This window comes from Carassius carassius, chromosome 8 (assembly GCF_963082965.1).
Source record: "Carassius carassius chromosome 8, fCarCar2.1, whole genome shotgun sequence".
Classification (NCBI taxonomy): domain Eukaryota; kingdom Metazoa; phylum Chordata; class Actinopteri; order Cypriniformes; family Cyprinidae; genus Carassius; species Carassius carassius.
This window is the reverse complement of record NC_081762.1, coordinates 842062-864544: the sequence shown is the minus strand read 5'-3', so window position 1 is coordinate 864544 and position 22483 is coordinate 842062. Positions and strand designations below refer to the sequence as shown.

The 22483-nt window shown below is 39.1% G+C and overlaps 3 protein-coding genes and 1 long non-coding RNA gene across 4 annotated transcripts; all 4 read right to left on the bottom strand.

Annotated features, from left to right (window-relative positions):
* Positions 1 to 197: 197 nt before the first annotated feature.
* Positions 198 to 1675, bottom strand: LOC132144838 (adhesion G-protein coupled receptor G1-like). Its single transcript, XM_059555404.1, has 5 exons — positions 1060 to 1675; positions 845 to 985; positions 588 to 701; positions 466 to 502; positions 198 to 337 (listed from the first exon to the last, which is right to left on the bottom strand). Exons 1-5 carry the CDS (start codon positions 1192 to 1194, stop codon positions 198 to 200), a joined length of 567 nt encoding a protein of 188 aa, XP_059411387.1. The 5' UTR covers positions 1195 to 1675.
* Positions 1676 to 2740: 1065 nt separating this feature from the next.
* Positions 2741 to 3340, bottom strand: LOC132144587 (uncharacterized). The gene is made up of 3 exons (XR_009434355.1): positions 3261 to 3340; positions 2955 to 3041; positions 2741 to 2846 (listed from the first exon to the last, which is right to left on the bottom strand). It is a non-coding gene; the product is annotated as an uncharacterized LOC132144587 (long non-coding RNA).
* A 779-nt stretch (positions 3341 to 4119) lies between these two features.
* LOC132144588 (adhesion G-protein coupled receptor G2-like) lies at positions 4120 to 13646 on the bottom strand. The gene is made up of 8 exons (XM_059555152.1): positions 13559 to 13646; positions 13446 to 13482; positions 13258 to 13355; positions 13052 to 13173; positions 12160 to 12425; positions 11898 to 11988; positions 11526 to 11809; positions 4120 to 4406 (listed from the first exon to the last, which is right to left on the bottom strand). Exons 1-8 carry the CDS (start codon positions 13622 to 13624, stop codon positions 4270 to 4272), a joined length of 1101 nt encoding a protein of 366 aa, XP_059411135.1. The 5' UTR covers positions 13625 to 13646; the 3' UTR covers positions 4120 to 4269.
* Positions 13647 to 13774: 128 nt separating this feature from the next.
* Positions 13775 to 19059, bottom strand: LOC132144837 (mucin-2-like). The gene is made up of 10 exons (XM_059555402.1): positions 19013 to 19059; positions 18852 to 18934; positions 18687 to 18764; positions 18419 to 18505; positions 17749 to 17892; positions 16409 to 17314; positions 14845 to 14919; positions 14260 to 14470; positions 14014 to 14182; positions 13775 to 13936 (listed from the first exon to the last, which is right to left on the bottom strand). Coding segments are annotated over exons 1-10 (1917 nt in total). The 5' UTR covers positions 19015 to 19059.
* Between the last annotated feature and the right edge of the window lie 3424 nt (positions 19060 to 22483).

The window sequence follows — 22483 nt, the reverse complement described above, 5'->3', positions numbered from 1 at the left end:
TTGTTAGCAAGAAGCAGATCTTGTTTTAAATGATATATATATATATATGTGTGTGTGTGTGTGTGTGTGTGTGTGTGTGTGTGTGTGTGTGTGTGTGTGTGTGCGTGTGTGTGTGTGTGTGTTTTGTTTTTCTTTTTTTTTCACGTAGACAGAGATTAAAGACAGATATCAATTTATTGGAATCTTTAATTAACATATTAATCATGAAAACATAAGTTATTCTCTGAGAAGTTTCTCACCATCAGCACTGCAAAGAACGTCAGATGTGAGCAGGAGCACTTTATGGTGGTGTTGTTGATTATTGTCTCACAGCCGAATGTTGTCCATTTAAGTTCTCCTTCAAAGAAAAGAGCAAGAAATGACAAATAAACCTATTGTAATAATAATAATAATAATAATAATAATAATTAAAAAAAATCCTGAATGAATTGGGTTTGATGATTGAATCAGAACGCCATAATGTACCTTTGCCATCCCAAGAAACACAGATTGCATTTCCATCCTGAAAGGACACATTCATTTTCATTTTGCTTTCACATTGTCTGGTCAATTTAACAAAATATATTCTGCATCTAAAACTTCATTACCAGATTTTTATATTTAAAGTACATGTCAATATTTTCCGTAAGGTTGGAGATGTTGGCCCTCATTGTGATTCCATAAACCTCATTGTTCAAAACTGTGTGAATTTTAGTTTCATTCTAAATCAGAAACCAAGAGAGCAATCATGAATCCGATATAAATGTGCTTGCATATAATTGATCAAGAAACATTTGTCCAAAAGTATATATATATTTTAGATTTTGTCCATTCAAGAAAAATAAATAATTGAAGCATACAGTACCTTATTTCTCATGTTACAGAATCGTAGAACTCCAACAAATGCAGTTCCATTGTTTTCAAGACGTGATTTATTTAAAGCTTCCTTGGAAATCTTTATAGACCAGGAACAGTTTGTATTCATGTCACTTTGGCTCTCAACAACCTGTGAAAAGTAGAATTGCCATGAAAACTGATGAATCATTAAATGTTTTAATGCATCTAAGCTCTAAGGTTTACCATAGCATGGTCTGAAGAGTAGCATATGTTGATCTCTTTTGTTTCTGTGTTCTTGGCTTGAACATGAACAAGACCAACAGCATCTTCCTTGACAATTGCCTCATTGCTTTTATTGCTTTTTTCCATCTCTTCCATCTTAGTATACAGATTGTCCAAGGCTTCACTGTAAAATGGATTGAATCACATTGTATTCTACGATCCAGATTTAGACTTGATATTCACTGGTAACTGCACACTTACGATGCCTTTGAAGAATCAGTATATCCAGGAGTTGTCATATGTGATGTGAAACTGGTAGCTGGGTCAGAAGTTGTCTTATACAATGCAAAACTTGTAGTTGGTTTGGGAGTAGTCGTATATGATGTTAAACTGGAAGTTGGTTTGAGAGTTGTTGTATTTGGTGCGAAGCTGTTAGTTGGGTTCGGTATTGCCATATCTGGTGCAGCACTGGAAGTTGGATCGGGTGTTGTTGTATCTGGCGTGACACTAGTAGTTGAATAGGGAGTTGTCAAATCTCTTGCTACACTGGTAGTTGTTTCCGAAGTTGTCGTATTTGGTGTGACATTAGTAGTTGAATAGGGAGTTGTCATATCTGGTGATACAATTGTAGTAGTGTCAGGAGTTGTAGTAGTTGGGTCCGAAGTTGTCGTATTTGGTGGTGGACGAGGAGATACCCCCTGACTATGTAAAGCACTTTGAGTGCCTAGAAAAGCGCTATATAAATGTAATGAATTATTATTATTATTATTTGGTGTGACACTAGTAGTTGAATAGGGAGTTGTCAAATCTCTTGCTACACTGGTAGTTGGATCCAAAGTTTTCGTATTTGGCGTGACACTAGTAGTTGAATAGGGAGTTGTCAAATCTCTTGCTACACTGGTAGTTGGATCCAAAGTTTTCGTATTTGGCGTGACACTAGTAGTTGAATAGGGAGTTGTCAAATCTCTTGCTACACTGGTAGTTGGATCCAAAGTTTTCGTATTTGGTGTGACACTAGTAGTTGAATAGGGAGTTGTCATATCTGTTGCTACACTGGTAGTTGTGTCCGAAGTTTTCGTATTTGGCGTGACACTAGTAGTTGAATAGGGAGTTGTCATATCTGTTGCTACACTGGTAGTTGGATTGTGAGATGTGGTGTGTGACAGTGGTGTAATGGTGGTTGATTTTGCATCATCACAGGTCACGCACATCCATTGATTATCTTTATAATGCAGAGCGTATCTGCTTCCTTCTTTCCCTTCAACACAGAGATAAACAATGGATGCATTTTTTGCAGTTGTGCAATAAACTAATATAAATTATATGTTACATAATATATGATATATTTGATATGCTGGTCATTTATAAAACAAGAAACACTGTCATTTCAGCATTATAGATGCATTTTCATCAGTTCACACATTTATTATAGACATTGTCCAATCATATTATCTTCATAATTAATTTTGTTGTGTTTTCAGTAAACTGAACTGAACAGTGTTAACTTATCATGAATTAATTATTCAGCATGTTTTTCAAAGCTTGTACATGCTACGTTACTTAACTTAGTGATTTTTCAAGGAAAGAAATATAATGCCTGTTTACATTGTACTGTATTTGATTCTGAAATTAAACTTTAATTGGTATAAAATAGGCAATAGAAACAACTGAAAAGCAATTTGTAAATATTAAAATAGACTTACCGCTGCATAGACCTTTGTCATATACCACATTTTTACATTTCTCTCCAGGATTAACAGGCTCGATGTTTAGTTTGACATTTATGTAAAAATTATATATGTTATTATCTGATTGATAGGAAATGAACTCTATGAGTTTGTCATTCATCACAAGTGCTTTCAGATAATAAATATGCAGTATCACACAGTCATGTTAGAAGTATATTTCACATCTACCTGGATATGGTGAGCTACTTCTGTTCCAGAAATATTCATCAGTCAAACAGACTTGGATGTCGATTTTGATCTGATTTTCAGAACTGCCTGCACAAACACAGTCAATATTTAAGATTATCATATAACAATGTATGACATGCTAAAAAAAAAACTCTATATTAAAGGTCATAATTTAGGAGCCCACAGCCACAATTTTTTTATCACATTATTTTTTGCTTACACTTTAGTTTGTTTTCTAATTTTCACCAAACAACTCATTCATTGGCAAATATCTTTTAGCGAAATCCATTTTTCAAGAAAACATACTTATCTGGCATGTAGAACAACAAATGATCATAAGCCACATCAAATTTCGCATTTGTCGAGACATAATTCCCAGAGACAGCGTCCTGTTAGAGAGAGACGTTAGTTTTGTTTTCTACAGGCTTTGGAAATAAATCTTTAACAATTTTCTTATAACATTCTTCACATGAAAGTCCACAGTCTGTTTGATGCGTCCACATATGAAGATGTTTGATTATGAGCCGCTGGACTCTGACATACAGTTCATTTGAAAACATGCAAATCATGTTTATTTGGGCTTTAACTGAAAATCTCATTATCTACTTACATTCAAGTCCAGTTTGTCAAGTAATTTTAGCTCACAGACAACAATATAATTGTAGAAAATTAATGTTTGATTAAAGTAGCAACAAAATTCCAATAAAAGCATATTATTTATTAGAGGCAATTCTACATTATTTACATGTATCAGCAATATTTACATTCAGATTCCCATACCGAAAATGGCAAATTTGAAAATTTTTCATAGAAACAATAAAATACAATATTTCTTTACAATAAATGCCACTTATGTTATCTTCTAATCTAATGAAAGGCTTTCACACATTTACAAGTTTGACTGACGTGAGTAAATAATTTTAAAGCCACTCAAATGTCCATAGTGATGAAGAATGAGGTTTAATAAGCTTTCTTTCTGAAGATGTGAATTGTTTTGATAAAAGATGTTCAGTGTTGTTTGAGTCGCCTTGACACACACTTAAAAACACATAGTAGACAGAAGGATAATTATAAAGCTCAATAAATCAAACATAAGTAATAACTGTCATATTTATAGTTTCAGTTAGAATTCAGTCATTTTTGTGAGTTATTTCAATAAAACTGACCCTATATTAAAACTGTCTTTCTCTTTGAGTTGTGACATTTGTCTTTGTGTTGTTTTTGAGCTTGATTTTGGTGAGAATGCACAGTTTGCCCTTAAACAATTACTGTACAAATCAGTCTGAGACAAAGAAAGCGTTCTGTCTTAATTATGCTAGTTATAAATATTTTCTACAGCATTAATCCTGGATTGAGTGATGGCTGTGTTGGAGTCTGTATTTTCTGGATCATCAGAGAAACTACCCGCAACATCATTGTGAATGTGGTAGTAATACAGGAAGAGGAAAAACCCTGAAAGAAGAACACAAAAACTTATTTCAACTAATGCAAATACATTTCAGATATGATTAAAGTCATTTGCACAATTTTTGAACAGTGACCAAAAATAATCAGACTTCTTGTCAAATTCATCATATTAGTGTAACTCCGATTCCCTATCTGTCGGTCACTACGAGTTATGTCGAACGACATATGTATCAGCGATCACGTCTCTCCTTCTTAAAAGGAAAGGAGCAGACCCCTCTGTCACTACCCGTTCCGGTTTCTCTGCCACGAGCAGAGGACCGCCGCAGATTTGAAGGTGACAGTGAGAGCTTCTCCACCGGGCCACGCCCCACGGACCTCTGACCCCTTCCACAGTGTTTGTCCTGTGCAGCTGCTGGGTGATTTTGCTTGTCTTATGGCAGTCCCAACGGGTCATTCAGTTTGCCGCCGGGGATCAGATTGTCGATCTTTTTCGACAGCACTTAACCAACTAATACTAGCACTTTTCCTTTTCTTGTCTTTAAATTAAAAAAAAAAAAAAAAAAAACCTGGCTATGCGTTCTATACTAGACTAACTGAGACTTGTCATGGCACTTGTATACTGTTGTTGTTCTTTTGTTGACCTTACTGCTTCTATTGTTCTCATTTGTAAGTCGCTTTGGATAAAAGCGTCTGCTAAATGATTAAATGTAAATGTATCAGGATGGAGGTGAATGCACCGCCCAGCCCTGAGTGCTCATGGCTGTTCGATTGGTTCTCGGTGTAGAGCGCGGCTCACAACCGCGTTTTGCTCTGGTTCCTTTCTTCCCGGATGTGCATGGGGAAGTGATGTAGTCATGGATGGCCCCTTTTTACGCCCGGAAGCAGCTCATTTCGTTCCTCCGTCCTCACTACCCTTGATGGCGTGGCAGTTAGGGGTGCGTCAACATTCCCCAGCAGGAGAGTGCGATTGCGGTTCATTTGTGTCCGCAAAACGCCGCCACTGGGAGGAATAATCAGAGCCTCTCAGTCAAGGCCTGTAAGCTGTCGGCCGCTCACGCCGCCAAGGCTTACAGTGCTGCGGGCCAAGCTGCCTCTGCCCTACATGCCATGGCTATCCTGCAAACTCACCAAGCCAAGGCTTTAACAAATGCACAAGGGTACAACCAACCCGAGGTTGATGCAGGAGCTGCGCACGGCAACTGACCTCACCCTTCCAGGTGACAGAAGTCACTACGCAGTCCCTCGGGAAGGCGAGGTCCACTCTGGTGGTCCAGTAGTGCCGTTTCTGGTTCAGCCTGGTCTGTATAAGAGACGCTGACAAAGTGCAGTTTCTCGACGTTCCCATCTCCCAGGCTGTCCTGTGTGGCGACGCTGACAGTGGCTGTGCCCATTATTTCCTGGCAGAACAACAGCAGACTGCTGCTTATCCAGCGATGGGGAGTTCTGTCGGATGGCCCAGAAGGCATCGCGTTCCGAGTCATCACGGCCACACTCCTCGTGTTCCCAGAGGAACTGGCCAGAGATGCGTTGCGTCTCCGAACCGCCACCTCTTGACCGCTGGCGAAAGGGGGCGTCATGGGTGAGAATCATCTCCTCTTCTGGAGTCAGATGCGGCTCAAGTCGCTGTGTGCTATCCACATCCCGGAGGAGCTCAATCGTGCAGCCGACGCGCTCTCATGACAGCTCACCTTTCCCGGGGAATGGCGACTACATCCCCAGACGGTCCAGCTGATCTGGAGTCAATTCGGGGAAGCCGAGGTAGACCTGTTCGCTTCCCACGAGTCCTCCCACTGCCAGCTGTACTATTCCCTGTCCCAGGCCCCCCTGGGCACGGATGCACTGGCACACAGCTGACCTCAAGCTCTACGCAAGTATGCGTTTCCCCCAATGAGCCTGCTCGCACAGATGCTGTGCAAGGTCAGGGAGGATGAGGAACAAGTCCTGTTGGTTGGGCCTTACAGGCCCACTTGGACCTAGTTTTCGGAACTCATGCTCCTCGTGACAGCCCCTCCCTGGCGCTTCCCCCTGAGGAGGGATCTCCTCTCTTAGGGGCTTGGCACCATTTGGCACCCGCGTCCAGATCTTTGGAACCTCTACGTGGGGCTTCTGGACGGGACGTGGCAGACCTAAGTGATCTTGTAGAGGAGAAGGCGCGCTCAACTCCCACGTCGTTTAGTCGTGCGAGTGATAAAGTTATCCAGAAATAAAAGAGAAAAAAAATTCAAACTCTCAAGAAATATTTTTATAAATTTATTTGTACCATGTCTTACACAGACGTGTTTCAGCCTAAGCCATCATCAGTGTGTACCAAGAAGCCCAAACAAGAACATTTTAAAACAATGCATCACAGGTGAACCCCATTCCTCAAATCATTAGCACCATCAGGTGCATCAAGTTACAAACATTAAGGAAACAAAAGAAATAACACAGATTGATTGCAACCCAAATGGTTTTACAAAAAACTATTTAAAGGTAATTCTTAATTTAAACCATTGGGGTATACTGTTTGAAGTGTGTAAATCCAAAAAGCCTCTCGTTGAAGAAGAAAGCGCTCCCTATCACCTTCCCATTGAAGAGGCTTGACCAACTCAATGCCTAGAAATTTCAAAGTACAAATATCATGCCCAAATTCATTAAAATGTCTGGCCACGGGTGACTTAATATCATGATTGCGTGTGTTACTTTTGTGTTTGGATCAAGAGTTGTGAACCAATTAGTAGGCGGAGTGTAAGACCCAGCTTTAACCAATATACCCCTCAAATTATGGGACCTCTTATAAGCAAAAAGCGGAGGGTTTTGAAATGACTGGCCAATCATTGTGTCACTAGATAAAACATGCCAATGTTTATTCACTATTGATTTAATCTTGCCCGAAAGGGGAGAGAATGTCGTAGATAAGACGACTCGATTGTCCGAAGTGGCTGTTTTTTTATTAAAAAGTGATTCTCGTTCAATGCCACGCACCCTATCCAAACTCGAGTCAAGATTTATATGGTCGTAACCTTTAGAAAGGAAACGGTCATATACTATTCTGACCTGGTTATCAAATTCTTCATCGGTACTACTAATCCTCCTTATACGCAAAAACTGACTATACGGGAGGCTTTTTTCATAGATGAAGGATGGTAACTTTTAGCATGTAAAAATGTTTTCTTATCTGAGGATTTACAAAATACTGTTGTCTGTAAAATCTGTCCAGTAGATCTAAAAACCTTAACGTCAAGAGAAGATATAGAAGATATATTATATTCCAAGGAAAATCGTATAGAATCAAGTCTAGAATTTAGAAATTCATGAAATTGATTAAGTTCTTCAACTGTTCCGCTAAAAATGAAAAACACATCATCAATATAACGAAACCAACATTTCAAACAGTGATGGAAAATGTTATTTGGGGAATATAAAAAATCTGCTTCAAATTTACCCATGAACAAGTTTGCATAATTAGGGGCAAATGGAGGCAAATGGTTGGAGGACATTCAGTAGACATTCAGAAATGGTTGGAGGCTTGTCAACATCTCTAGATTTTAGATAATGTTCCAGAGCACATAAACCTAAATCGTGTGGAATATTAGTATACTGGCTAGTTACATCCATAGTACATAACAAATCATCATCTGATATATGGACATTCTTCAGTTTACTCAGAAAATCAGTAGTGTCCTTAAATATGAGGGTAAAGTCCAAACAATAGGCTTGATGTACCAGTCTACATACTGAGAAATAGGTTCAGTTAAAGATTGGCAACCTGCCACGATGGGACGGCCAGAAATATTACCTTCAGATTTCTTATGGATTTTCGGCAAGGTGTACAATACCAGTCTGTAATAATATAACTCCGTTATCTTCGGGAAGAAGGAGGCGGGAACCGGCGGACAATCAAAATGATTTTTCAATTAATAATCAAAATAAACACAAAACAGCGCATCAGCCCCTCACGGATGACTGATGCGCACAAATAAAAACCAAAACATAAAATAAAGCCCAGGCCTGGTCCTCTCTTGTCCTTGTGTGGGGGAAGTCGTGGCCTAATGGTTAGAGAGTCGGACTCCCAATCGAAAGGTTGTGAGTTCGAGTCTCGGGCCGGCAGGAATTGTGGGTGGGGGGAGTGCATGTACAGTTCTCTCTCCACCTTCAATACCATGACTTAGGTGCCCTTGAGCAAGGCATTGAACCCCCAACTGCTCCCTGGGCGCCGCAGCATAAATGGCTGCCCACTGCTCCGGGTGTGTGCTCACAGTGTGTGTGTGTGTGTGTTCACTGCTCTGTGTGTGTGCATTTCGGATGGGTTAAATGCAGAGCACAAATTCTGAGTATGGGTCACCATACTTGGCTGAATGTCACGTCACTTTCACTGTCGTCGCTCCAGTTTTATATCCTTCCATCTCCTCTGTGGGACTCGAGACTGGTGGTGGGTCGCAAGTGTCGCTCATTTCACAATCACTCCACCGGCCTCGCTCGTTCCCACATCCCTCGGCCCCGCCCCACTCGTCACACGATCGTACTGGGTGAGTTTGGAACAGAAAATCAAATTCCTCCATGGTGATATACTTTTCTGATTCGCCACCAATCAAAATGATTTTTATCGCATTGGTAAACTGACTCGTAGGATCACACGTAAGAGAGGAGTAAAATTCCTGATCTCTATGTTGAGAGAAAATTTCGTTACGATATGAGTCTATATCTTGTATAACAACTGCACCACCTTTGTCCGCAGGTTTAATCACAATCGAAAAACATCTTCACTAAGAGCCCTCAAAGCTTCATGTTCTCTAGCCGAAAGGGTCGAGAAAAAACATCTCTCTCTTGTAAATGGATTAAAGACATCCTGATCAACCAGCCGGCAAAAAGTCTGAACCGAAGGATTAGATACAGGGGGCATAAATGTACTCTTAGGTCGAAAACGGCTCTTCTCCAAATGTTCCTTAGGATAATTTCTAACTATAGGCTGACCTGAGAGCAATTTCGTGCTGCAAGTTCTATGTTTCTTACCGCCTCTCCGTGTCGGTCTCTTCTGTTTTGCGACCGAAGACCTCGTCTCCCCCCTTGAGATAAAAAATGATTTGCAGTACCTGCTGATGCAATATCGCTTCCAGATTAATCGGTTGAAAGACCACTGGAGAGGGAGTCAGTAATTTGCCGTGGAGTATGCATTGTCCGCATAGAAACAGGATTAGACAGCCACTGGTAGACCCGATTGTTTTTATAATCCAAGGTATCTCGGCAGTATTTCCGTAGTTTCACTTCCAATATTTCCTTTCTGTAGCTATCCAAAAGGGCAGAGCAACGATCATCAATATCTTTTAGTTGTTGGGAGTCAAACTTATTTTTCATTTCATTTTGGACGTCGGTAATGTCCACCTGCACGTTTGAGATTTCTTCATTCACATGTTCAATGACCAAAAGCATAAGGTCCAATGAGCATTTGTTTAAGATTTTACACCACTTTTTACAAAAAACTCTCATTAATTTGTCCTATAGTAGGTTCTTTGTTGATTCTAAGTCCCCTTGGAATGCGTTTATTCCAAGACCTAAGTGATCTGCCACCAGCGGTGGTGCCCGGTCAGAGTCGTGCTTTCTTGCGTGGGCTGTCACCCTCCACCCTGAAAGTGTATGTGGCTGTCATTGCAGCCCATCATGATGCAGCCTTGGCGTACCATTCCCAAGGAGAGCGTGCCCCCAGGAGGTGAGGGCCCACTCCACATGGAGTGTGGCCTCCTCCTCTGCGCTGGCGCACGGCGCCTCTCTGGCAGACATCTGTCGAGCTGCGGGCTAGGCGACACCTAACACCTTCGTGGGTTTTACAACCTTCATGTAGAGCCAGTTTCTTCCCATGTGTTGGGTAACAGGTAATTGCCGGGAAGGGCTGGCTGGGTGTCACGCTTGCTGCTCCATTCCCCCTAACAAGGGGATGTGAGCGCCTTTCTTCTCCCAGTAGAGTTCCCCGGTTGGCGTACCCTGGTCGAGCATCCTCCAGCACCCTTGGCAGTCAGACTTGGTGGAGCCGTCTGTCGCCAGGCCCAGTACTGGTGTTAGCATGCCTGTAGCTCCAGTCAGCCCCTGTACTGGGCTAGGTGTCCATATGGCTTGATTCCCTATGGGTAATCCCATATGTGTATTCTTCCACGATAAGGTTTCCCTGTTGGCAGACCTGTGTCTTCCCTTGACAGACCCGCTCTGTCAGTCTCTTCTGGCAGCTGTTCCATCCCTACTCTAATGTAGGACCTGCCTCAGAGACCCATTCCATATGTAGTACTGCCCCCCGGTGCAGTCCATATCAGTATCTCCACATGTCACCTTCCTACGGTTAGGATGTGGTCTCTGTAGCGACCTTTTCCTAAGGCTCACTTCCCCATCGTCTTGCCAAGCTGTAAAAACAAATAGGGAAGATTTGAAGCAATATTTCTCCAAAGGTTGAAATCCCTTCCACTAACTTTGTGTTGGCGGAACAGCAGCGTGGCCTTCTCCAGCAGCGATGTACTCACCCTTTGGCCCCTTCGGTACCAAGGTCAGTGAATTTACGCTGGGGCTTTGGTAAGGTTACGACCTTAAGCGTAGCTTTTGTGGCACGCCACGTCTTGCCGACAATTGCAGCACCACAGGGTTGTGACTGTGTTCAGGTTGTAGCGTTTTCCATAGGACCCCATATGTTGTTCGACATAACTCGTAGTGACCGACAGATAAGGAAAGTCTCGGTTACGTACGTAACCTAACGGAGACGTTATGTCCCCATGCCACAACGCTGTTGCCGGGACACGTTCTCGGCTCCTCAGCGTAAAACCTAATGAGTCGATGCACCTGTCGCCCTATTTATACCCGTTGGCACGGGGAGTGGCTCAGATATGTTAAATCCACTAGCCAATTTTCATTGGCGTTTTCTCTTAAACTCAGAGATGATTGGCCTCCCAAGTGAGACCCCATATGTCATTCGACATAACTTCTCAGTTCCCTCCATCAGGGAATGAGGGTTACGTACGTAACCGATACGTTATAGCACCTTTTAATAAAATAAAATTATTTAATTATAATATATATTACATTAAATGTATTTTATTTTTATTATATTAAAACATTTAAAATAAAAGATTTAAAGCTCTAATTATTAGCTGAAATCTGCAGGAAAAATATAAACTAAATGTAATAATAAGTGTAATTGTTTCTCACCCTGAAATGAGTTCAGCACACTGAATATGTAATATGAGGGAACGAGCATCGGTCCATTACTGAAGAACGCCACAGACCACGTCAGACCGAAGAGCAGGAACAAACTCAACACCATCATTAGCTGCTTTTTGATTGTCTTTCTCTTGCCATCGACAGCTTTTATGTTTCTGGCCTGAACGACTTTAGTGACGATCATGATGAAGATTCCTGTCGTGAAGATGAAAACTAAAGCATAGTAGCCAATGTTCACCGTGTTGTGAATGTAAGAGTTTGTAATCCAGCACCTGTAATTAGAAGAGAATGAAGTATGATTAATAAGACAATCAGTAGACATTCAGAAATGCACATTTACATTTAATGTACAGAACTTACATTCGTGAAATTTTTTCAGATGTTGATTTTATGACCACTGTTTTATATTCTCCTACAGAAGCAATAGCTATGACTATTGGAGCAGGAAACACTGAAAACACACAGAGACAAGGGGTATTATAGTTAAAACCATAAGAGTATACAACATAAGTAAGCATGAAACCATAAAAGTATACAGTAGTTTATACGTTTTGTGTGCAATATATTTTTGGTTTTTGTATGAACTTAAATTTGTTTTAGACATTTTGTTGCTGTAACTCACCCCAGGCCAACACGGTGATCTTCCTCATGTAGTTTGAGATGGTGACGTTCTGTCTGATGAGCCATAAGTACATGTGAAGAGCTTGAATGAAGAACCAGGTGAATGAGGCCAGCATGGAGTAATGCAGGAGCAGCGCTATGAAGACACACGCAGCGTTGTCTCCTGTGTTAGCGATGCTCTCGTTTGACAAAAACGATGCATTCAGTAGAGACAAAGCCACAAACATGTTCATCAGGATCTTCGTGGCCTGATTTGATTTGGCTTTCCTGTTAAAACATGCAAAAAATATGCTTTTGTAACCTGAACTTTAATACGTTAGAGCTTTGATCTCATCACTTGGAGAATGTTTTACATGTCTTAAGTGTCAGTTTTTCAAATTTGAGATTTTACATAATCTGAAATTTCCATTGATGTATGGTTTGTTATGATAGGACAAATTTTGGATGAGAAACACCTATTTGAAAATCTGGAATCTGAGGGTGCAAAAAAATCTGAAAATTGAGAAAATCACCTTTAAAGTTGTCCAAACTAAGTCTTTATGCATATTTATGCTTAATGCATATTACTAATCAAAAATTAAGTTTTGATATATTTACGGTAGGGAATTTACACTATCTTCATGGAACATGCTCTTTGGCATACAGAAAAATCTGAAATTTTGAAACATACAGTTTATTTTATAATATTCTATTCCCCAGCGATATTTATTTATTTTTTTGCTCCAGGGTCACATTTTTGTATTCAAAATGTCAAGTTTAATTCAGTGTGTCGCTGTTTCTTTCTTTGTACATTTACCAGCAGTTTCTAAGTTAAAATCTCTTGTTGGTGTAGAAATAATGATTATTAAGTATTAAACAACACTAACTGTATGATAAATGTTAAGATACTCTACCGTAGCAGGTAATGCATGAATAAAGCGATGGCCATAAAAAACATGGAGATGCCGCAGCCGATAGAAGAGATTAAAGTCAATAATTCCAGATCCTGCACTGTGCCGTTTATAGCTGGCCGAGACTGAAAGATTGGAGAAAAAAGAAAACTGCACAGATCAGCTGGATTATTTTTTTTGCTGTCATTTATACAATGTCTTCTTCTCACCATCAGCACTGCAAAAAATGTCAGATGTGAGCAGGAGCACTTTATGGTGGTGTTGTCGATTTCTGTCTCACAGCCGGACGTCGTCCAAATAAGTTCTCCTTCAAAAGAAACACACAAATGAAATGAATTATACAGATTAAGTATAGAAAATACACTGTGTCTGTTGATTGCAACATAAATGAATTTACCTTTTCCATCCCAAGAAACGCAGGACACATTACCGGTCTGTAAAAACATGTTTATTTAGATTTAGCTTTAACAGTGTAATATAATACAAGTTTTGCAACAAAACCTTTATTACCAGATTATCGTTCTTTTCAATGATCATGTCAATATTGTCGGTTAGGTTGGAGATATTGGCCCCCATCGTTATTCCATAACTCTCATTGTTCAAAACAGTGTAAGTTGTATTTTCCCCCTAAATCAGAAACCGTTCAAGATCAGAGCAATCAAATGGAAACAATCAAGAAACATATTGGTCCTAAAGTCAAATTTTTGAGGAATCGGCTTCAGCAGTTCAAAATGAAAGTGAAACAATAGCGCAGGCATTTTTTACCATGTTTTTGAACCGTAAAACTCCAACAAATGCACTTCCATTGTTTTCCTGTCGTGATTTATTAAAGGCCTCACTGGGAATCTTTACAGACCAGGGAAAACCAGCCTGGTTGCTCTCAACAACCTGTGAAAAGACGAAATGACATTGATTATGTTAATTCTTCCCCAAAGTGACATGTTTTAATGCTTCTCAGGCCTTACGTTTATTAAATTCTGACTTGAAGAGTAGCATATGCTGATGTTTTTGGTTGCTGTGTTCTTGGGTTGTCTTTGGAGAACGCCAATTACATCCCCCATGAAAATTGCTGCATTGGTTTTATTCCTTTTCTCCATCTGCTCCACCAGTGACTCCAGTTTTTCCAAGCTTTCTCTGTAAAATGCATTGAATCGCTTGGTATTCTGTAACAAATTTTTAGATTTGAAATCTACTGGTAACCGCACACTTACGCTGCCTTTTTGGGATCAGTTTTATCTCCATTGTTTTGGCCACTTGAAAGAGTGAAATTCATCTCCGGTTGTGGGAGAGTGGGCATGGTAGTTGGGAAAATGGTAATGGTTTGTGACAGTGGTGTAATGGTGGTTGATCTTCCATCATCGCAGGTCACACATGTCCACTTACTCCCATTTAAATGCATAACATATCTGCTTTCATTTTTCCCTTCAACACAAATAAACAATGGATGCAGTTGTGCAACAACTCAAACAATCTTGTAGATTAAAATGCTCTAATATAGGTTGGTTAGTTATAAACCAAGAAACATTTATACATGTTCATCAATTGACATATTTATTATTAACACAGTCCAGTTATATTCCTGCCATGATTTTGTCATGCTACTCCAAACACTAAACAAATTATTGAATTTCTCATGCAAGTGCATTCTGTTTAAAAGGCTCAAGAAATGCAAATACTAGGCCATCATCTATGCTAAAAATAAATCAGTTAACGTTGTTCTACATTTATTTCGATTCTAAAATCAAACTTTGGTGGCTGTGAACTTTTTTATAAATCTTAATAATATTAAGACTTACCACAGCATGTGTCATTTTCATATGTAGCGTATTTACATATCTTTTCAGGATCAACAGAAAGGTTTTTCAAACAACCTCAGTAGAAAAGGAGACATAATTCAACATAATTGTGTATAATTGCAGTGTATGATTTGAAATAAAGACTTCTGCAACTATGCATACTTAGAACAGCATGGAAGGTAATAAAGGATCAACATAAATAAAACATTAAATAAAGTTGGAAAATTAAATATAGTGGAAATGAGAGTTATATATGTTTTCTTTTGGCTGTTTAGAATCAAAACAAATGAATCACAAATTGAATCACTATTGCAGAAAGGTCTGAAATTGCTTGTGATTCAGTTTGATTCATTTGGACAGTTTGCTGAATCAATCATTTAAAGAGGTTTCTTTTACTGTAAAGAGATAATTTCCAAGATAGTTATATCATAAAAACAAACATAAAAAGCTTTCCACAATTAGTTTTCATGTAGCATAATCTGTTTTCATATAATTCAAACATTGATATTTATCCAAAAATATTATCCCCTTGTTTGTTTAGTCTCTTTTTGGATTTTTCTCCGTTGCACCAACATGTTACAGTAAGAGTGCTTTTCAAGTATTTTTCACAGAAATCACAATACTTCACAACTTTTTCCAGCATTTAGAGCTCAGATGTCTAAATAGTAATTAAAATTGTATTTTTAATGCAATGACCAAAATGTTTTTGTTCATCCTCCTAAGATTGTCCTCATCACTAAAAGTTTCACAGTATAGGAATACTAACACTTATTTTAAAATAATAATCATAAAAAAGACATGAAATTACCATTATAACCAGTAGATGGCTGCAGAGGAGCACTTATTGGCTTATAGCCATTTTATATTAATTTATTTTGTAGTTTATTGAATCACTATTGTAACAATAATAATAATTTTTTTAAAAAAAGTGATTTAACTGTCTTTTTGTCACTTTCTATACTGAAATGTGAATTACATATTTGTAGGAAAGTGCAAATTCATTGAGTGTGAAACTCCAGTCGGATCATTGAATCTAACTGAACCTCACAATGAATCTTTTGTTTACTTTGTTTGTGTTTACATTTACTTTGTGTCTCCGCTTTGTTTGTAATAATGAGAGGATTTGCATGCATGTAAAACAGCAAATGTGTGCTTAAGTAACTCACTCAGAGAGATACTGAATGGACTCTCCCAACCGTGATGCCTGTGATTGGCTACAATGCTCAACGCTGCAAAAACACTTCGTATATAGGCACATTTGCAGCGACGTTGAACTCCGCCAGATCCCTTCCATTTATTTATTTTTCTCTTTTATTAAACGGTTGCAAATTTTGTGTTACACATAGAAATATACTCTGTTAATTCTGCAGTACAAATCTATTAGTTTGCATTGACCTGAGCAGAGAGCCGCCACATCCTGTCATACACTTCAGAAGGAATGAGGCTTCTACTGTAATTTTATGCTATTTCTATGCTTCTAGCTATCTTTACAGTGCGAATGAGAATGCAATGTATCTTGCTGCAATGACAACCAATAGGATTATAGAAGAGGGTGGAAACTTACCTTCGTATGGATTTGTATAATTGGGATTGTAGGTGTTGGTGGGTGTGGTAGAGCTATTGGTAAGGTTGTTAGTACTGGTGAAAGTGGTAGATTCAGTTGTGGTGGTGGTCGAGTTGTTAGTAGAGATGGTGTTGATGATAGGGCTGGTAGTAGTGATGGTAGATTCAGTCGTGGAGGTGGTTGTAGGGTTGCTAGTTGGGGTAGTAATGGTAGATTCAGTCGTGGTGGTGGTGGTAGGGTTGCTAGCTGGGGTAGTAATGGTAGATTCAGTCATGGTGGTGGTGGTAGGGTTGCTAGCTGGGGTAGTAATGGTAGATTCAGTCATGGTGGTGGTGGTAGGGTTGCTAGCTGGGGTAGTAATGGTAGATTCAGTCGTGGTGGTGGTGGTAGGGTTGCTAGCTGGGGTAGTAATGGTAGATTCAGTCATGGTGGTGGTGGTAGGGTTGCTAGCTGGGGTAGTAATGGTAGATTCAGTCATGGTGGTGGTGGTAGGGTTGCTAGCTGGGGTAGTGATGGTAGATTCAGTCGTGGTGGTGGTTGTAGGGTTGCTAGTTGGGGTAGTAATGGTAGATTCAGTCGTGGTGGTGGTGGTAGGGTTGTTAGCTGGGGTAGTAATGGTAGATTCAGTCGTGGTGGTGGTGGTAGGGTTGCTAGCTGGGGTAGTAATGGTAGATTCAGTCGTGGTGGTGGTGGTAGGGTTGCTAGTTGGGGTAGTAATGGTAGATTCAGTCGTGGTGGTGGTGGTAGGGTTGCTAGTTGGGGTAGTAATGGTAGATTCAGTCATGGTGGTGGTGGTAGGGTTGCTAGCTGGGGTAGTAATGGTAGATTCAGTCGTGGTGGTGGTAGGGTTGGTAGTGTTTGTGCTTGACTGTGGCCGACAAGTCCCAATATGATTGGATGTGGATCCTGCAGAATGAAATAAATGAAATTTGTACAGCACTTTACTAAATATGCCTAATTTAATATAGTCTGCATTTATACATGATCTGCTCTTCTTCAGGAACTTATTACAGAGCTTTCAGGACAACGAACACAAAGACTCCATTTAAATAGTTTGGTTACTTTCAATGTTACCTACTTTCTGTTTTTGGTTTGCATCGCTTGATGAAATGTTTAGAATGCAGCGACGAAGTGATTATCACTTACAGCAAAGATCACGCATGCAAACACGAATGTGTGGAAAGTATATCTGTAATTATCTGGTTCTGTGTGTGTGTTAGGGTTGCAAAGGGGTGGAACATTTACGGAAATATTCCAAAATATCTCTGGAAATATAACATTTCTTTAATGGAAATTTTCCACCTTTTTGCAACCCTAGTTACACTGAGTCTATTACATACCTGTTGATTTCAGAACTTCTGATGTAAGGCATTTATATGGATTTGGGACAAACCACATTTCAATGTTTAGAGCCATCTCATCCATTCTTACTTCATATTTGCCCTCATTGTTTGTTATGTTGAAACAGTATGATTTGCAATATCCTGGAAACAAGAGAGAACATTTTAACATTTTGTCTTAGTTAAAGCTATTTTGCCATTTTCAATAATTCTTTATAATTGGAATATATACAGGCACTGTATAAACAAATAAACAAAAATAAACAAAAAATAAAAAAGAATTAAAATATTTTTATACTAGTTGAAGTTAAAAAATAAATAAATTAATTAAAAAATATATATATATATAAATATATATATATATATTTTTTTTTTGTACACTGAGCAGTGTTGTTATTAGTAGCTAAAATTATTCATTTTTTATCATTTAAAAACAACTAAAATTCAATTCAGCTAAATATTTGATGCCTTGGCATCTAACCAAAAAAAAAAAAAAGGTTGAAGTCCTGAAGTTACTAAAACTGAAATTGAAATAAATTAAAGCTAAATAATAATAATTAATAATAATAACAATAATAATAAATTACTAAAACTTATACCGAATTTAAACTGAAAACTGAAAACATGAAAATAAAAGCTAAATCAAATATTATTAAAGATGAACTGTTACCTGTGGAAGATGTGTTGTATTTGATATTCGCTATGCAAAACTTTCCTATCAGTATTTCATATCCCGGTGGACATGTCAGGTTTATAGCTGGAAAAACAAACAAAACAAAAACTCAATAAAGTTATCAGTTGTCATGAGCACTATCAGAAAATAAATATACAGATTATCCACAGAAACCTTTTATTCACATAAAAATTTAAGTAGAAACCTAATTCGTTCTAAAGTGTGAGCAGCAAAAGAAAAAAACAAGTAAAATATTCACAGAAACCTGGACAGGATGAACTGTTGAAGCTCCAGAAACACGTATCTGTCAAATCCTCGCCGATTATCATAATTTTTGAGCAGGCTGCACAAAGAAATGCAATGTTATAAGGCTATGTGCACCAAATAACATATTCATTGGCATGATAAATGCATTGTTAAAGCAACATACTTATCTGGCATGTACCACAACAGATGACCATCAGCCACAGCAAATGATGCTTTTGTCGAGACGTGATTCCCAGAGACAGCGACCTGTTAGATACACACGTTAGTTTTGTTTTCTACAAGCATTGGAAATGCATCTTAAACCCTAAATCATTGTCTTATTACATTCTTGAGTTAATAAGACAGTCCAAGAGTTGAGAGAGTTTGATGCATCCACATATGAAGCTGTTTGATTATGAGCCGCAGCTGAGAGCCGCAGGAATCTGATACAGAGATCATTTGCAAGCATGCAAATCAGATTTATTTGGGTTTTAACTGAGAACCTTAGTGTGTTGTTACATGCAGGTCCAGTATATCAACTCACGTATGCTCACAGAAAACTATATAAATGTTTGTGTTTAATTACAGTTGCAACCATTATGCAACTGAAACTTGTATATTTTAAATCATTTTGGGTATAATATTTACAATATTCAACTTTAAAATATCAAAATATACGATAATTAACCGAAAGAACAAAGTGCAATGCATTTGTGTGTATTTCTTTACAATAAAGGACGCTTTCTGTTGTATTTGTTCACCTAATGAATGATATTCACACGTTTATGGTTTGATTAAAGTGAACAGGTGTTAATGGGAGCCACTGAAAGTTCGTCATGATCATTCGGAATAATTCAGAATCACGTAAGAATGTAATTTGATGTGTTTCCATATTACGTTCCTAGAAATACCTTTTCTAATAACAATGCAAATATCTGAAACCAGCAGTGTTTGGCCTTCACTAACATCCTGAAGATGCAAATTTGCTTTTAAAAGAGGTTCATTGTAGCTTGAGTCACTCTGACACATGCATGATAACATTATAATGCTCATAGATCTAATAAATCAGTAATATCAGGACATAGAAGAGATCTGACAGCACAATAACAGACGTTTTCGTTTAAATCAACACTGATATTTGTCTTTTTTTCAGTCAGAATGGCACTTTATTTTATGTAGAAATGTCTTTTTGAATGATTCTCTCCTACGGAAATTATATTTGCTTGTTTTAGGGCTTGATTTGGTGAGAATATTATAAAAAATAGATGTTGAGTGCTAGTATATCAAAGTGTTTGAAGCAAAAAAAAAAAGTTAATTCGTTTTCTGAATAAACCTCAAAAACCTTGAAAAAAGATCTGAAAGCAACTCAGTCAGTAGTTGTCACGGCCAGCTCGATATCGACCGTAACATAAAATAGGAGCGCTTGCACAGATTGGTTGACTTGCAAGTTTCTTTATTCAAGTGCCAAAATGATACAATACAAAAGAACATAACATAATGTCTAGGGTTTAAATAAAGAGAAAAATAATAATAATCCAAATGGTGAGGAATGATAAATAAGGAAAGAAGAGAAAGTTGGAGTAAATGACTTCTCCGGAGGCTGCCAATCCCCCAGGTGAAGTCCTGTCAATGGAATCAGTCTATTCATTTATCCTGTCCACAATCAGTGGAAATCGCTCAGCAGGGCTGTACAATCGACCACACCCTCCTGAAGTCATCACGCCACCAGCAGGCAAGAAAAGGAAGCACGGGGTCGTAACACCTCCCTCCTCAAAAAGATTCGGCAACGAATCTAAAAGAAAACAAAAAGAGAAAAATCAAGCTCCACCCAAAGGACCAAACAATGGAATGTTCTAATTGTCCAAGAAGCATCCTCTACTCCACTTTGTTCAACACCTCTGGGCCCTAGAGATGAAAAAACGAGAAGAGAGAAACATACCACAGACATCTCGATGTTACGCTCGGGAAAGGGTGTCAGCTATAACGTTATCTTTTCCTCTTACATGTTTAATTTCCAAATGGAAAGGTTGTAAAATGAGACTCCATCGCATAAGTCGTTGGTTACGATTTCTCATCTGATTTAAGAAAACCAAAGGGTTATGATCTGTATAAACGATGATTGGCGCAGCAATTGACCCCAAATACACTTCAAAATGTTGTACGGCCAACACCAAGGCGAGGGCTTCCTTCTCAATAGTTGAGTAGACCTGTTGATGCCGATTAAATTTCTTTGAAAAGTAACTAACAGGATGTTGAACCCCGTTCGAATCTTCTTGCAAGAGAACTGCGCCCGCACCGCAAGCACTAGCATCAATCGCAAGACTGAAAGACTTTTCAAAATTCGGGGCGGTCAAAACAGGAGCACGTGCCAGCAAAGCCTTACAATTTTCGAAAGCTTGCTGACATGTCTCAGACCACTGAAAATTTATTTTCGGACTCAATAAATCTGTTAGCGGTGAAACTACCCTAGCGAAATTCTCGCAAAAACTCCTATAATATCCCACCATGCCGAGGAATCGGCGTAATTCACGCCGAGTGGTGGGGGTTGGAAAACTACAAACGGCTTCTACCTTAGTCCCGATAGGTTTCACACATCCGTTTCCCACTACCTTACCCAGATACGTAACAGTCGCCTTTCCGAATTCAGACTTAGCAAGGTTGATAGTGAGATTAGCCTCAGCTAAGCGGGAAAATAATTATTTGATCTGGTTAAGATGCTCAGACCAAGAAGAGCTATACAGGACGACGTCATCAAGATACGCCTCACATCCGGACATTCCATACAGTAGACGGTTTACCAATCGTTGGAAAGTCGCGGGTGCATTACGAACCCCAAAAGGCATTACTGTGTACTGCAGGAAAGCATCAGGCGTAACGAAGGCGGATAACTCTTTGGCGTGAGTAGTCAATGGCACCTGCCAGTACCCCTTTAGAAGGTCAAACTTACTTACGTATCGGGCAGAACCAACATGGTCGACGCAATCGTCAACACGAGGTAAAGGGAAAGAATCTGGTTTTGTCACCGCATTAAGTTTTCGATAATCGGTGCAAAAGCGATATGAGCCATCGGATTTATTTACTAGAACGCAAGGAGAACTCCATGAACTAAAACTGGGTTCAGCCAGGGTATGAGCAAGCAAATAGTTCACTTCTTTCTTTAACAAATCTCGTTTCAGTGGATTAACTCTATAAGCGTTCTGTTTAACAGGACAGGAAGTTCCGACGTCGATGTCATGTTCAATGGCAGAAGTACGACCAGGGACATCAAGGAAAAGAGAAGGAAATGACATCACTAACTCAATGATGTCACTCCTCTCCTTCTCTGTCAAATATGAAAGATGAGAGGACAGGTTAGCAAGGATCTCAGAGTTGTTAAGTCGTCCGTCTACTTTTTCTCGAGAAAGAAGATTCCCATCCTCATCAGCATTCTCTGAAGAATCACCACTTGTACCGCAAGAAAGGGTTGGATTAAAAGAGTCACAAGTGGTTACCACACTAACAGAGACAGAAGGAACAGAAGCTACATAAGATTTCAACAAGTTACTGTGACAAACTTGCACTTTTCTCCTACGGTCAGGAGTATTCAACAGATAATTATTATCTGAAAGGCGTTTAGCGACACTGTAAGGTCCTGTAAACTTTGCTTGAAATGGGTTAGCAGGAAGAGGCAGCAAAGCTAATACCTGATCACCCACCTGAAAATCTCTCAACTTAGCTTTCCTGTCAAAAAGTTGCTGCATTTTTGTTTGAGACTTACTCAGTTTCCTTTTAGCAATAGCTCGTGCCTCATACAGTCTACACCGAAATCCACTCACA